The sequence below is a fragment of the Clupea harengus genome, chromosome 6 (assembly GCF_900700415.2).
Source record: "Clupea harengus chromosome 6, Ch_v2.0.2, whole genome shotgun sequence".
NCBI classification, from domain to species: Eukaryota; Metazoa; Chordata; class Actinopteri; order Clupeiformes; family Clupeidae; genus Clupea; species Clupea harengus.
In genome coordinates this window covers 14,007,854-14,025,198 of record NC_045157.1, presented here as the reverse complement: position 1 = coordinate 14,025,198, position 17,345 = coordinate 14,007,854, and the positions used below count along the sequence as shown (strand labels likewise).

The 17,345-nt window shown below is 47.0% G+C and overlaps 1 protein-coding gene across 1 annotated transcript in view; it reads left to right on the top strand.

Moving 5' to 3' along the window:
• The window catches only part of LOC105892639 (carbohydrate sulfotransferase 8), a 167,811-nt gene extending 151,580 nt beyond the window's left edge, over positions 1-16,231 (top strand). The window contains exons 3-4 of the mRNA XM_031569119.1: positions 10,580-10,617; positions 13,785-16,231. Coding sequence (XP_031424979.1) covers positions 10,580-10,617; positions 13,785-14,864 — 1,118 coding nt within the window. The 3' untranslated portion in view covers positions 14,865-16,231. The remainder of the gene's footprint in view (positions 1-10,579; positions 10,618-13,784) is intronic.
• Positions 16,232-17,345: the final 1,114 nt, after the last annotated feature.

The window sequence follows — 17,345 nt, the reverse complement described above, 5'->3', positions numbered from 1 at the left end:
CACACACACAGATACTTTCATTCTCAAACACACACACACACACACACACACACACACAGACTCTCATTCATACACACACACACACACACACACACCTCTGTTTCCCTCCTACTGTAGTCTAACCTGGCGTCTGGCACATCTTATTTCTCAGGTTTGACTGTCCTTGATTCGTCCATACTCGTTGCATTCCTTCCTCGTTTCCGTCACGTGTTTAGATCATTGGACTATGACATAAGAAAGAGAGGAAGGGAGGATTGGCTAATTAGGGAAATGACCATCACCCCTTCTCTAGACAGCTGCTTCGGTGCTAGCGAGATCTCCCAGGTCCCAATGGCCTCCTGGTTCTGTGGACCTTCGTGTCCTAGTGGTCGATGCCAGACGGTGGGAACATAGGCCTGTGAAGTCCCCTAAGCCACCAGATGCTCTGCACTCTACATGCAATCCTAGACATGCTGAAAGAGTATCTAAATAGACATTTGGCCAAATGTAATTGTATTTGTTTAAATTCATTTATTTTATAATTACATTTTAAGCGCATTACTAGATATTAAATACTTACTTAATTTTATGAAAGCCATTTTAACGTCACAACTTTAAATCAAGTAAAATCAAGGCAAAATTCATCCACACAACAATTTGTAACAGCAACATAACCTTATTCTATCTCCGACACTGGATTTGTGTTTTTCTACTGATAATTTCAGTACCATTTGTTAGCTATGGCTTTAGATATGGAACCAGCACATTTGAAACATTGCCATAGTTATGCCATATTATTGTGGCCTCTTTGTAGTGTTGGTATCATGAAGCAATGGCAGACATGTGGTAATACTTTGGTAGCAGTAAAGCCAGAGCCAGCTTTGTGTGAGAACTGTGTTTGGCAAAGACAGCAATTATGCACGAAGGGTGAGTCACACAAGCCTGGGCTACACATCCATGAATAAAAGAAGGCAAGGTATGTCTGATGTGTCGATGTGTCCGTGTGTGTGTTTGTGCATATGTGTGCTCATACACTCAGGCTTTGTGGATCCATTTTGAAAGCTCACATTCCGATTTCTCTGAAGCTTTGCCTGCCCATTGTTGGGAGTGCTGCCTCATGTCACCATGGCATCCATCCGAGTGATGCATTGTGGGAGGCCTGTTGTTTGCATTTTTGTATTCCTTTTGTTGTTTTTCTTCCTTTGCTGTCTTTCAGGTGCTTTTTTAATAAGCTGGCCCTGTAACGTCTGTGGCGACCAGCACCACTGTACTCAGATGCCACCCAGAGGGATGGGGTTTATTATTAATTATTAACATGTATAATTAAAGAGCAAATCCTCTTAAGTCCTTTGAACTATGGAATCCTGGGTAAATATAATTACCACACAGCTAGATGATAGCAGGCACGGTGACAATCCACTCTGTACAGTGGTTGTATCAAAGCTACGAGTAGCTTAGCTTCTCTCTTTGTGAGTTCCTCCAGTGGGCCCATGAGCATGTGTTGGATGACGTGTTTGTGAGAGAGAGAAAAAAGAAGGAAAGTAAACCCATGCATCGTCTAAAGCACTGCGGCTAACCCGTCCTAATGATATCTGAGGCTGCTGTTGCCGGAGTCATTAAATTTGCAGATGCCACCTGCACCAGAGGAGAGAGTGGTGGTGCAGAGCGTGGTCTACCCCTGGCCTGGTGGCATCTGATTCCTGCCCGGCTCCCTGTGCTGCATACAGACTTGACAAAAGGCCAACTGTCTTATTTGCGTGATTAACCCACTGGGGAGGCACGGTGTCCTGAAACCCACGTACCTTCCAACATGGCAGCGGCCATGGATGATCGCTGAGCAGAAGGAACTTACAATAATAGATGAATGAAATGAAGCGTATCAGCGTGTATCAAACACTGATGACTGAATATTGTTCCAATTATGGGGTGTCCGTAGTGATCGCCGTCCAATTTAGCATGTCTACCCACGAGTCTGTGGCATTGTCACTAGGGGCTGGGGCCAGTAGACACATGTCTGAGGATGTTTGTATGTATGTGAGCGCCTGTGTATGTGAGTGTGTGTGTGTGCGTGTGCGTGTGTGTTGTGTTTAAATGAGAAAGTAGGTTTGTATATATGTGTTTGTGTGTGTGCATGTGTTGGGTCTGTGTGTGTGTGTGTGTGTGTGTGTGTGTGTGTGTGTGTGTGTGTGTGTGTGGATATGTGCGTCTAAATTGTAAAGTGATCAGAGTGAATTGGACAGAGGGAGGGAGGAAGTGACATTGTAGAGGCAGGCTGGCAGGAAAGCAGTCAGTATGGATCAGACGGAGGCGGCGGCAGTGGCGGCATCGAGGGCTTTTTTTTTAACCCGACCCACAGCAGAGGTCACGTCGGCTTCAGCTCCGGCTCTGGCTCTGGGTCTGGCTGTGGGTCTAGCTGTGGCTGTGGCAGTGGCAGTGGCTGGGCATATCCTGCCTGTCTGCCTGCCCTATTTTACACATTGGACTTGGTGAATTTTCACATCTGTCTGCACAACACTGAGGCTGCAGTCTGTTGAATGTCAATTAATGTCAGAAAGAGCGAGATAAAGAAAAAATGAGAGAGAGAGAGAGAGAGAGAGAGAGAGAGAGAGAGAGAGGAGGGGAGAAGAGCGAGAGAAAGAGAAAATGAGAGAGAGAGAGGAGGAGGAAGGGAGAAGAGGGGGAGAATGAGAAAAAATAGTCCATCTGGCAGTGATACCTTGACTCATGGGATGCACCTGAGATGTGTGTGAGTGTGTGTGGGGCGGGGCGGGGGGGGGGGGGGTGTTGTGAACATGCATCTAACAAACTGTCAGCAATGTGTGAGCTGAATGTGTATATCCAAATGTATGCATTCATGTGTATGCATGTGCGTCTGGGTGAGTGACGTTTCCGTTAGTATTAGTCAGTTTTTAAGAATATGTGAGCCAGTATTTGTGTGTTAATATCTGTGTCTGTGTGTGTACATTTGTGTTTGTGTCTTTTGTGTAAGTTTCTGTGTTCATTTGTGTTCCTATTTTCTATTAATAGTGTGTGTGTGTGTGTGTGTGTGTGTGTGTGTGTGTGTGTGTGTGTGTGTGTGTGTGTGTGCTTGTCTGTGTGTATTTCTGTATGTGTCCATGTGTATTTAATGTGTGTGTGTGTGTGTGTGTGTGTGTGTGTGTGTGTGTGTGTGTGTGTGTGTGTGTGTGTGTGTGTGTGCTTGTCTGTGTGTATTTCTGTATGTGTCCATGTGTATTTAATGTGTGTGTGTGTGTGTGTGTGTGTGTGTGTGTGTGTGTGTGTGTGTGTGTATTTGTGCTTCTCTGTGTGTGTTTATGTTGGTGTGTGTGTGTCAGTGTGACAGACAGCACTGTGTGGCACATGGGCTCAGTTCTCATTAGTGCACTGAGCTCTAGAGCAGCAGAGTAAACGCAGACACGCTCCGTCAACCAGCGCCTCCCTCTCCACTGTGCTCACAGTATGGGAGAGAAGGAGAGAGAGAGAGAGAGAGAGAGAGATGGAGAGATATGGAGAGAAAGGGACAGAAGGTGGGAGAGAAGGAGAGCGAGAGAGATGGAGAGATATAGAGAGGGACAGAAGGTGGGAGAGGGAGAGAGGTTGTGAGAAGGTGTGTGAGAAGGAGATGGAGAAATAGAGAGAGAAAGGAAGGTGGGAGAGAGAGAGAGGTTGTGAGAGTGCGAAGGTGCGTGAGAAGGAGATGGAGGGGGGAGGGTGGAGAGAGAGGGGGGGGGGGAGAAGGCCATAGGGTAGTCTGGGGAGAACTGAGAACAGTGATGAAGTAGTTTTGCTGGTAGCAAAAGCTGAGAAGTGTAGTGTGAGAAAAATAGAGAAGTACAGCATTGCTTTAGGGGAAGAAACCAAAGATGTGAGAGAAAGAGATGAAAAAACTGAGCTCTGGAAAAAGGAGGAAAAAAGTGAGAGAGCACGGAGGTAAAGCAGAAGAGAGAGGGAGAAGTGATGCACTACAGAAATAAGTAGAGAGATAGAGAAAGAAAGAACAGAGAGCAAAAAATAGAGAGCAAGAGAGAGAGAGAGGGAGAAAGAGAAAGAGAATTCACCACTCTTGAAGTCATGAATGAGTGGGCAAGTGAGAAAAGAAAGTCCAAGCTTGAGGGCACACAGCGGAGGTTGGGAGCCAGTTTCCCTAGGGTTAGCTGTGCGTATGGCTGCCTCAGCCTAAGGGGAGGCTAGCGGGAGCCTGTTATGGAGTCTGCTCTCTTCCCTGACAGAAGGGCGGGAGAGGCAGTGTATAGATGGCCCCCGCTCTGAGCGCCACGGCTCTCTCTCACACTCCCGTGATTTAGCTCGCCGCCAAAAGCGGGGCGTCAGCTTCCAGCCGGTCGGGCCTTGACAGGCAATCAATCTAAAGAGCGAGCCGGTTCAGGTCAGTGTCAAGGAGGACTCAGCACCGACCCTAATCCCTCCCCCCCTTCTCTGCCTTCCAGAGGAAAGCAGCACAGCAGTACATCCTGGGCTGGCTGAGAACATGCAAATCCGGTGTCCATTCGTAATATAACCTCGGACGTCTTCCCTCAGAGTCCACAAATGAGTATTGTGGGGGACTACATTCTCCGATCATACTCCATTTGATAATCCTCTCTGGAGTCTCTGCTAGTGGAGTGAAGTGGAGGAGGCCTAGGTTGGCATTATGGGCATTACCCGGGGCTTCAGCAGAGGTTATCGAGCCCAGGAAGAGCGCTGGCATTTGCATTCACGGCCCGTGCTAAGCCCGAGCTCCAGCCTCCGTCTTCCCTTCGCTGCCGTATAATCAGTATCGGGGCAGGGCCACTCATTGCATTGCATCTCAGCAAAGCAGCGGCACATACTTAACGCAGTGGCCGGGGTAAACACTGACAGGGCCAATCTATGTTACCGGTCCTCCGGCAAATTGGGGAGAGCAGCGCTGTGTTTCACAGCTCGCCGTCGCTTAACGAAGAGGCAGGGAGGCGCCTCCGCTCGAGCGGAGCAACACAGCAGTGACGGCCGCGAGGCGTGGCAACACTGTCTGAACGTGGCAGCAGTCGTCGAGACAACCGACACCGAAAAAACAATGCTTTGTTTCCTCCTGTCACATCTCTTCTAGATCTCATTGTCTTACCCTTTTGCACACAGAATCTTTTTTCTTCCTCTTTCTCTTCTTACTCACACCTGCACACTCTCCTACTCGCTCTCTCTCTCTTTTATTCTCTCTATCTGTATTTTTCTCTCTTTCTCTCTCTAACATCTGTCCCTTGTTTTTCCCACTCCCTGTCTTTTTCCCTCTCCCTTTTCTATCTCTCTCCACTACGCAATTCTCCCTAGCTTTCTTTCTGGTGCCAAAACACACACCTCACACAGAGCCAGACCAGGGCCAGACCAGGGACCAGTTTCACACTCAGCTCTGACAGCATGATCTCTCCGCACATGTGGCAGCTTTTGGAAATTACTGCAGCTTGGATTGTTACTTTTTGAACCCCTGCTCCCCTCCTCCACACACACACACACACACACACACACACACACCACCTCCACCCCCTTCATACCCCTGCCGTCATCACCAGCTGTCTCAAAAAACACTGCAGCCCTTGGCCTTCCACAGGTCAAGAGCGCCTGTGCATCTTAATGAACTACACACCAATTACAGGCAAACTCTCCCCCCGTCTCTATCGGCCTAATCCATTTAACCCGTGGGCGGCAGCCAACAGATACGTTTGTTTACAGCTTGCCATGAACCGTGCTGCGAGAATATGCCTTGGCATTAAAACTACACCATTATCCCCGAAAATGGCAGCCGTTTCCATGGAAATAAGTTTGCGCAGTGCTGCCGTGTTCCTTGACCTTGGGCTCATTAAAAATTCCTTTCAAAAATAGCGCACGAGTTGGTTGTCAGGGTAAGACTGCTATTAACATTTTACATTTTGGGTGCAACTGTGTGGGGCGAAGAACATGTTTATTTGGAGAACAAAATGAGATGGCAAGGAGTCACAACACAGATGAACAATCCTTAAACCATGATTTATTCATAGAAAACCGCTGCTAACCATTTTGTTTATTAAAACAACCATTTCATTTTGGGATATTTGTTGGTCAGCCTTAGTGACTTCTCTGTGTAACGTCACAAAAAAATGTAATACAAAACCAACACACAAGGATGGAATTCATGTTACACCACTGCCTAGTGTTGAATCTCTATGCATTCAATGATGAGCATCCAGCCAGAACAATCTGCAGGCAGCTTTAATGCAGAACACAGAGGAAGCGACTTCGGTACTGGTGATAACTCTGTCATCGGGTAGACGGCTTGGAGAATCAGAGTCATTTTTCTCTCCCTCTGTCGTTTGGCCTTGCAGTCTCTCAATCCAATCCAGGTAAGATGGAGGGCAGGGGAACTGATTTAGGCCAGCAGCCTCTGATGGATCACATGTCGTTTCATCTATCACACTCTCCCAGCAGAGCAGGGTTAGCAGCTAATAGGGAAGCTTTAAGCATCAGAGTGACACCAGTTTGCAAAGTTTAGGCCAAGGATGGTAGCAACCCCTCAAACTCCAACCACCCCCCCCCCCAAGCACACACTCACACACACACACACACACACACACACACACACACACACACATACACACACACACTTAGGAGCAGAGGGATGACAGCAACCCCTCACTCCCACACCCAAAAACAATGACACACACACACACACACACACACACACACACACGCCCGTCAGCACTTGTGGGTGTGAGCAGAGGAATGGCTTGAAGGGGGGCACAGGTGGCATGAGTGGACAGTCATTCTTGGCTGTGAGGGTCACAGGTTGGCAGACTGCCATGACTAATGAGCGTTTTCTGGCTGTGAAGATCGCCTCCCTGCACGTCTAGCAACATGAAAGGTGTGTGTGTGTGTCTGTGTGTGTGAGAGAGTGTGAGGCGAGGTGGGGGGCGGAAAGGGGGGTGGGGGTGTTTGGGGTCACTTTCGGTCAGTTCTCTCCGGGGGGGGGGGGGGAAGAAGAGAGCCTTCCTTCCCAGAATTCTGTCTGCCAGTGTCTCTTTTAACAGCCTCATTATGTCCAGTTGTTTTTGTCCTCCTCTCCTGCCTGCCTCTGTGCCTGCGGAGGTAAGGTGTGACAGAGGAGGCGTGAGTGTGTGTGTGGGTGTGTGTGTGTGTGTGTGTGTGTGTGTGTGTGTGTTACATGTGCAGTTTTAGCATCAAACACTTTTGTCCCAAGGTCTCCTAAAGGCGAAAAGGCAATAACAGGTCCACTAATGATGCAGGGTGTGCTTTCGAGACTTCCGCGATAACATTTATGGGTGACACATGAATATGCATCGGCATGTCGTGACAGGGGACCTTGGGAGAATCAAGGTTAGTGCTGCAAGAAGGAAAACAAAAACCCTCTCCGAACGTCAAAGGCCCATAGTGCAACTGGCGCTTTACAGAGAAAGAAGAGCAGTTTAACAGGGTTCAGGTTCCATATTAAGACTAAATGGTTGAGCAGTGATTGCGGTTAAATGCTATTTAAATAGAAATAGATACAATAAAAGATAAAATTGACTTAATAAATGAACATCATGTCACTGTAGGGTATTGTTCGAGCCTCATTGGGCCTTTTTCACGAGAGTTGTGTAAAAGCGGCCAATTTAACAACCCATGTAACCATCTCAGCCTGAGACAAAACCGAAATCAATAGAATTAACATTGCGCTCACACGGAATTGACTGGGTGTGAAATTGCAATAAAACAAAGAATGACTCTGAGTAATTATTTAAATTCTCTGAGTGTTGTCCAGACAGCATGTAAGGCTTAAAAACAGAAATTTTTCACAAGACACAAATACATTAAAGGCACATAAATACAACAGTATCTACTATGCACTATCAGCCTATTTAGGTCGTGCTAAGGAGTAACAGCCATCCAGTTATAGCAACGGCTATAGCAGTCACAGGCCTCTTTGTTCCTAGGGAAGTGCTCACAAACTGTTCCTATTTATGAACAAAGGTCAACTGTGCAGCCATAATGAGCATGTTGACCATGGGGCCATTAAGGCCACACTGATCTAGAGTCAGCTAACCTTGTGTTCCTAGGGCTCCGCCTGAAGATTGTGATGCAGGCACACCAAGGTAATGTAACCAACGCTCTGGAATCCCACTTAGTGGGAAAGCACACACGCACGCACACACACTCTCACACACACACACACACTCACACTCACACTATAAGTGGCACTGCACACAAGCACTGCTATATATGGACTGTGTTTCTAATGTACTTTTCACTCAATTGGACCCATATCACTGTAAGGCTCGTTTAACCTTCACACCCAGTGTCTGCATATATTTTCATATATAAGGTGCTGTGCTGAACAGATGCTAGTCACGTTTTGTGTGAAACATTCTACTGCAGATTCTTTCTTATGTTTAAAATGTTATTTAGCATGCTTCAAGCATGATTCCAAAATGTTGTATTGTATTTTATTATCAAACACAGTCAAAAACTTAAGAAGATCAAGTAGCCTCCACTTTTTAGTGGATCTTCAGCGGGGCTAAAATGACTTCACTCGATGGTCCTTTAACTTTGCCCCTGGTGTATATCGGGATGGCACCATCTCCACGGTGGCAGGTTTAGGGTTAGGTCCCCCTGGTGTATGTTGGGGAATCTCCTCGGTGAGAGGGTTAGGGTTAGGGCCCCTGGTGTATGTGGGTGTGTCAGGGTTAGGGTTAGGGTTAGGGCCCCTGGTGTATGTAATTCTGATGAGGTGTTACAGGGCTCTGTCAGGTGCTTCTGTGACAGTGATTAACGTTGCTGCCCTATAAGAAAACAAACTGGGTTTGATTCCCGTCCGCTGCAAACTGTCTACTAAAGACACGCCCCTCACACGCCTTTTACCATTGCTTCCATGAGCTGGGAGGGGTTGCCCAGACTCACTAATGCTTGAATGACTGTGAGGAGATTACGCAGGAACAGCACGGTGCGTTGCGCTGCGTCATGTTGAATATTCCCAGCCTTCGTTTTCCCAAACGCAAAGCGACGCGCGAGACAAGGAGTCCCCACCGAGCATCGTCTCAGAGAGTGGCTGGGATCAATGGGCCCTTAAGCACCTGGACAAGATTACAACATGACAGAATGTGGATCACAGGCCTCTGGCGCTCTCCTTCTTCTCTCTCTCCTTCTTTTTTTCTCTTCCTGACTCTTAGTCTCACTTCCACTGCCTCCGTCTGTCTGTTACGCTCTCCCACTCTCTTACTCGCTATCTTTTACTCGTTCTCTCTCTCTCTTGGCATCCTACCCTGCAGGTCTCCTTTTTTTCCGTCTCATCGTTTCTCTGTCACCCTCACACTCTGCCTCCTCTCCACTCCCCCTGCTCTGTATTTATCTATCTGTCTCTCTATCTCTCCCTCTCTCCCCTTCTCTCTGTTTTCCCTCTCTCTGTTGTTCTCGACAGTCAGTCAGATACAAAGGCAGAGACTCTCTGAACGCCCCGGCTGTCATCTCCGATGCATACTAATACAAACACTACACTCTGTGCTGCCCGCCCCTCTTCAGACTCAATATGGCGATCGCATTAGATGGGGGCCACAGTTGTCATCATTTAAGGAGCTGAAGATGGTAGATGGAATTGGGGTGGTGATTGGGGGGCAGTTTGGGTGGGGGGGTGATGGGTAAGGAAATAAGGGTGGGGGGCTACGTCTGCACCCCCCCACCCCCTCCACCTCCCTTTTGTCTCAGTGGGACCCCATCACTTCCTGTTTGAGATTGGAAGTGACAGGCCACTCAGGCGGAGGTGTCTCGGCGTGGCCATCAAGGAAGAGGAGAGGCCGGGGCGAGCTGTCTGCCTGATTACCCCTCAGCCAGGCAGCACAGCATGGCCTGGTCTCGCCGGGATGGAGATTTCTGTCTGTCCATACACACACACACACACACACACACACACATACACATACACATACACACACACAGACACAAGAATAACATACACACACACACACACCCTTTATTGAGTACAGTGTGCAGCCAAACACCTTTTCATTTCATTTTTAATTATGAATAATTTTTCCCTTCATTATAATTAGATTTGAATGCTGTTCTGTTTTGTCTGTCTTGCTATTTACTCATATTATCTTAAGTCTATTTGTGTTTCGGTGACATATGGGTGTATGTATTTTCTGTAAACAACAAGCCCATGAGAGGCACACCCACATGCAACAACAACTAACACATAACGCCGGCACACAACTATGCATTACACACACAACAGCATGGAGCCCCACACACTCCCAGCACACACACATAAACTCAATGCCCCTGTCCCTCCAGGCCCCCCAATCTCATCTCAATCCCACAGCCAAAACACAACCAGTGGCAGCTGGACCTAAGACTCCATTTCCCAAATTTCTCCATCACGCTGTGGCTTCATTGCCTGCCAGTCTCATCCCCTGTGTAATGAAACGATGCCTAGCATGAGGGTCCTTCAACAAAACGTTTCTCCAGAATCTTCCTTGACTATGCCAAACAATCTGAGCCAAAGGAGTTGGTGTTCTCTGTGTGTAAATGTCTACTCATCAGTACTCCTTTTTTCTCTTTGTCTCTCACCTTCCCTCCCTCCCTCCCTCTATCTCTCTTTCTCCAGAGGCGAAGTTTAGTGGCACGACTCGGCAGACGAGAGAGGTGAGTTGTCTTTGCACACCGCTGGGACTGTTACTCAAGCCATTAGTGAGGCCAGGCTGATGTATCTCTCGCAGGCAGTAAGCCGCGAGCAGCTCCATCCCATACACACACCCAGGACTGAGGCAGATGTATGCGAGATAGCCGACGAGGCAGTAGGGCCTGTATCTCTCAGAGCATCAGACAAGGGCAGGAGGGGGGGGGGGGGAGCTGTCCTGTGGGATCTTAGCTGGTCTTACACTTCAGTGCTTGCAGGGTAATGGTTGCTCTGGAGAGGGAAACATTGTGCGTGTGTGTGTGTGAGTGTGTGTGGTAGATAGTGTGTGTGAGAGAGAGAGAGAGAGAGAGAGAGAGAGAGAGAGAGAGAGAGAGAGAGAGAGAGAGAGAGATGGTGGGTGTTTCTGTGTTTCAGCCTGCATGGGTATGTTTGCAAGGGAGGGAGAGTTGTGTTGTGTTTGTGTAGATTCTTCAGGGATTCTCTGTATGCAAGCATGCAAGCTTTGTCTGTGTTCATGTGTTCATGTGGGAGTGTATGTATATTCGTGTGTGTGTGTGTGTGTGTGTGTGTGTGTGTGTGTGTGTGTGTGTGTGTGTGTGTGTGTGTGTGTGTGTTGGAGACCAGGAATAGCTGTCAGACTGCTTGTTATGTTCAGCATGCCCTGCCTGGGTTTCTTGAGGAGTGACCTCGTTGTGCTCCCTCCTCGACTGTGATCATCAATAGATGAGAGAGATACATTACGTGTAATCTTTCATGTGGGTGGCCTCTCTCATTATTATAGCGTGTGTGAGTGTGTGTGTGTGTGTGTGTGTGTGTGTGTGAGTGAGTGAGACAGAGAGACAGAGAGAGAGAGATACTTAACTCATAATTGCAGGCTCCGATGTGCATGCATTCATTGGTATATATGCAAGCATGTATGTAGGTTTGTGACAGCTTGTATGCGAAAGTGCAGTGGTTTTTGCCTGTGGAGTTTGTGCGTGTGGTATATGCTTGTGTGAGTGTGTGTGTGATCGATTACCTGCAACTGAGGATCCAGATGGGCATGCATATACGTTATGAGTATATATGTGAACTGGTGTGTGTGTGTGTGTGTGTGTGTGTGTGTGTGTGTGTATGGCAGTTTGTGTTCATGTTTCTGTACAAGTGAGAGTGTGTGTGTGTGTGTGTGTGTGAGCCTGTGCTGAATGGCTGAAGCAGCCTCTCAGAGAATCACTGCCCCCACCAAAAGCCTCCCAGCGCAGCCTGGGAGACATTCCACATCTGCGTCCTCCAATTACAAGTCAAATGAGCCCTGTCCAATAACAGGCCTAATCATTTTATTAATGGTGAAATTGCGATTATATTCAATCCAGTGGGTTTATGGCTCCATGATGGTTTCTAATGAAAACGAATATGGTCGCCCAGGCTTAGCCACTAGGCAACTTCATGTGACAATCAGGGCATATTAGCTAGTCTGATTTGGCAAATGGAATAAAATGTTTACAGGACATGTATAATGCATCACAGTGCAGTTAAATCAGAAGCTCAGTGAAGTTACACTGCACAGTGGGAGGACATATCTCAGCTAGGAGGGTTTTTGAATGAACACTGAACAGTAGAACAGTGCCATCAAGTGACCAGATTAAGCACATCGCCAGTAGCCACACAGCATCACCAAGAAGTAACTAACTTAACTGTTTTAATTAGCCACAAACTGAAAATATGCTGTCTTAAATTATCCACAAACTGAAAATGCGTTGTTTTAATTATCCACAAACTGAAAATGCTTTGGAAACGATATTTGCTAAATGTTTCTTTCCATTCCATCACATTTTGTCCACATTTCATTGGTAAGGGTCACAAAATTAGAAGATATTTTGGCAGGAAACTCACGGCCTGCTTAAATTATTTTAATATCTCAACTAAGTGGACTCAGTAGTGGAAGGGGAACCATATCAAATGAATGCAACAGTGCCTAAAATGTCTTATCTTGAAATGAGCCGTAAGCCAAGTATGTGAGAGGCCAGTGGAAATACACTCTGTAAATGTCTCTGGCTTCTCGAAATGATGTTCTGTTGTATTAGACCTTTTGATGTACCAGCAGACAGACACCAGCCATCGTATAGATCTGTACAAACTGGCAAACTGTGCCATTGCTAAAGAAACGTTCACCGTGTTGCCTACGCAGTGTGCACAGCAATTCAAGAAAAACGTGAGACGACATAGGTCTACACAAAGTCACTAAATGTGCCGGGGGCAAAAGAGATATCGGAATCCTCTGCCCACGTTATTCCACATGTTTTGCTACATTGGACTGGGTAGCACCCCAACCCTCCAGTTTTCTCAAATGAGGCTTACCGTGATTACATCAGCAATAGACTACTACAAATGTGCTGTGTTGATGTGTGTCTCCATCCTGTGCTGTGTCGATGCGCATGAGTGTCTCCATTCTAATTTCACTCGAGAAGTATTACTGGCAATTTCAAGATATTTATTAAGACAGTTTTATAGACAGAACATTTTTGGAACAAAATCACAGGTTGCAAACCTGGTTACTCACATAGCTTTTGGTGGTCAACAGTTTAACACATATAGACATATAGACAAAGACATCTAGACACAAGTCTGCTACAATAATTGTGTTAGTTATAAATGGTAATTCATAGGATTTGCTATTTTTCAGATAAACTCACAGTATGATGAAGCCATCTCCGTAGCTTAATATACTCCCTGCAGAGAATTAAACATTTGACCCTGGTCTTGTAATGACCAGTCAACCAGATAAACTAAAGAAGACCAGAGGCAGAACATTTCATACAGATTATCACAATCACTATATAAATGGCCACTGCTAGTAACACATGTCTGTTGCAAGGCTGTGCACAAGTTAAATATAAATTCTCTCTCACTACATAGAAAAACAGACTACACATCTGTACCATACATTTATATATATTTGCATGTCCTTTGTTCTTTCACTATCTTTCATAGGGCTTTATGTCAATGTTTAATCTAGCATTGAATAACATACATAGTGTTCAGCTTTGGGGGTATGCTATCATTTACGTGTTACCATCTCTTTTACATTTGAATCATGAATAGTCAAACAAGTAATACAATGCGATTTCTGTTGTGTCCTTGTGTTTGTGTTAACCTTGGTGCTTATTCACAAACCTGTTGTCGTCTCTTTCAGGAGCTGAGGAGTCCAATCCCACCCATGCAGTTCCCCGCGTTCGAGCCCATTTCCCCGGGGTCACCTGAACACGACCCAGACTCCTCTCAGGTGACCAAACGCCACAGGAAGCTCCTGAAGACCAGCCCTGTGATCCGACACCAACGCAACTCCTTCCCATCCTCCTCCTCATCTTCATCATCGTTATCATCATCAACATCGTCATCCTCCTCCTCCCCTCTGCCTTCCTCCAGGCAGGGCAGCTGGGATAGACTCTCACACATGCAGGAAGCACGCAGACGCCTGATGAAGGAGGTGTGCACTAAATACAGGAGCAAGATTTCGCGGACCGTCACACCACAGAGTGTGTCGCGGATCTACGTGGAGGACAAGTACAAAATCCTGTACTGCGAGGTGCCCAAGGCGGGCTGCTCCAACTGGAAACGGGTCCTGATGGTCCTGGCGGGCCTCGCCTACTCGGCTCAGGAGATCCGGCACGATGATGTCCACTACGGAAACCACATCAAGCGGCTGGACAGCTTCGACCAGAAGGGGATCACCCATCGGCTAGAGACCTACACCAAAGTTATGTTCGTCCGCGAGCCACTAGAGCGTCTGGTCTCTGCCTTCAGGGACAAGTTTGAGAGCCCCAACACCTACTACCACCCAGTGTTCGGCAAGCCTATCATCGCCAAGTACCGCGCCAACGCCACCCAGGAGGCACTGAAGACCGGCAGCGGCGTCACCTTCCAGGAGTTCATGCAGTACCTGCTTGATGTGCACCGGCCCGTGGGCATGGACATTCACTGGGAGCCCGCCCACAACCTGTGCAGCCCCTGCCTGCTGGACTACGACTTCATCGGGAAGTTCGAGACCATGGAGGACGAGGCCAACCATGTCCTCAAACGGACAGGGGCGCCACGCAACCTCACCTTCCCCAGCTTCAAGGACAGGAACCCCGGGGCAGAGAGAACTTCCTCCGGAATCATGCAGCGCTACTTTGCACAGCTCAATGCCTCAGATATGCAACGAGCCTATGACTTCTACTACATGGACTACCTAATGTTCAACTACTCTAAGCCCTTCAAAGACTTATACTAAAATACATTGCTTCAAGCCTTTCCCTGACAGATCTACATATCTTCTCCTAATTGTCTTTTGTCAGACATTATGTCATTTTAAGCTGCAAAGAGTAGTGTTAAGCAACACTGCCAATTCAAACTACGCAAACTACATGTACCAGTGTAAGACTAACTTGCAATGACTAACCGATTGCTGTCTTTGCTCTCTGATGAGAAGTTGAGACAGCTGCTTAAATCTCACCAGGTTCTGAACCATGATCTCTCCTCCCTGTCAGTCTTCTCTTCGGTTCCCACTTAGGGTAGAACCTCATCGCATTTAGATGCACACAGCCAGAATGAAGCGTCCCAGCGGACGCCCCTGCTACTCCAAAGACACTGAAGGGTACATACGGACCCCCGTAGGCAGCTGGCTCTGGTGGCCTGGGCTCGGTCCAGAACAGTACTGGAGCTGGCTGCCCTGTGGGGAGCTGTAGGAGTAAAGCATATCCCTGGTCCCACCGTACCCCCACCCCCCACCCCCCTGTAGGTAGTTCACCACTGTACCCTTTAGCAAATACACACAAAAAAGCACTGTCATAAAGCCTTTACTGACAACTATTTTAGAGAAAAAGGGCATTCAAAAAAAAAATATATATTCTATTTTTATATGTATTTGTATGATGGGTTGATGGGAATGATGGGTTTGAGCTTAATCAAAGCGTTGTGTGGGTGTGTGTATGTGTGTGTATGTGTGTGTGTATTTCTTGTTTTCCCCACTGACCGATGTTTCAGTAACTCAAAGCTTCACTCCAAGTGTCCTGTGACTGCTCATTCAGTTGTCTTTCTCTTGATTCACAGTTACGGTAAAGCGATCTTAGATTCCTGGACATGCTCGTTTCTGACAGAACATCAGCGCCACCCAGTCAAGTCAATTAAATTAAATTCATATCGTCGATCGGGTGGGGAGACTACAGCGGCATCCCACAGCGAAGACTAGGAGGGGAAGAAAGAAACAGCCCAGTTTAATTCGTATTGGGAATTTTATTTCTTTAGTTTTGATGAGTTATGTTTAGTTATAATTGGCTGGCTTGGTGCATGGGGAATTTTAGTTACACAAGCATAGTAAGGGTGGTGGGATACAATAGCAGTGACCAACTGGTTGGTGACAGCCGCAACACGCGCCACATGCTGTACCCGGGATCCGTAAAGGCCCTCTTTCACAGTACAGCATGCGCTGTCTGTAGCCCACTCCTGCTAAACAAGAAGAACAGCAAGAAGAAGTGAAGAATGTTGCAACAGGTGACGGGTTTTTGACGCAATTATCAATGACTATGGGGTGCACTAAAGAGGAATGTCTTTAGTCTCGATTTGAATATGGAAAGGGTGAGGAGGGGGGCTCGATAGCTGAAGGCTCTTCCTCCTATTGTGCTTTTTGGAATGTGGAATTTGGAATGCTTTTTTTATTCTTTGAATTACAAGGAGACCTGCACTCTGGGAACGAAGTGATCTTGGTGGGCAATAGGGGACAACTAATTCCTTGAGGTAATTTGGAGCCAAGCCGTTTAGGGCTTTGTATTTTAGACCACAAGTCAGACCCCAGTCAGTCAGACCAAAATGGGCCACCACTCACGTCACCTTGAGAGATGAAAGAAGATAGATAGAGAGAAAGAAAGAAAGATAGATGGATGGATAGACAGATAGAGAGAAAGAGACCACATTATACCATCGCTGCAGCTTTACCATTTCATAAGAGGAAGAAAGAGCATGAGTGAAAGTGTGTGAGGTAGCAGACAGACAGAGTGATAGCAGGAGATGATGAGAGAATGAGAGGGGGGACAGAGAGAGAGAGAAGGAGAGAGAATCCCTCACAGCAGGTATCATTCTAATCATATCTATCTGAGGCAGCTAGAGGAACAGGATGGCTACTGTGATCTGCTTTCATCACATTTGCGTATTAAATCACCACAGAGAGAGAGAGAGAGTCGAAGAAAGAGAGATAGAGGGGAAAAGAGAGAGCAAGACCAACTGGCCGACAGCCCAGACACGAGCCTCTCTACATGTCGGGGAAAGGGCTTTGTGCTTTGTGCACATCAACAGTGTACGGCTCATGGCACATGATACAGCACTAGGGCTCTCCAGCATGAGATCAGAGAGCCAAGGGCTCAGAGCAGAAGCTGACTGGATCACTGACACACTAACATCACAGCCAGCACTGCAGTCATGGACAGCCACGGTCATCCACAACAGCTCCTCTCGTGTGCAGTCTACAGATATATGCTCTAGTCACTGCATTTGTTGATGCCAAAATGAATGTCGTTATTTTTCCTGGGATTTGTGATCATGTGTATAGACCGGAAAACAGTATTAGGAACATGCAAATAAGCTACGTTTAAGAATTCATGTGGCGTAGGTGCAAACCAAGTTGTGGATGCGGTCTAATGGCAAAGTAAGGACACAATTTCCATAATGGTTACTTTTGATAAAAGTAGCATAGCTTAGCATAGAATTTATGCTGTTCAGC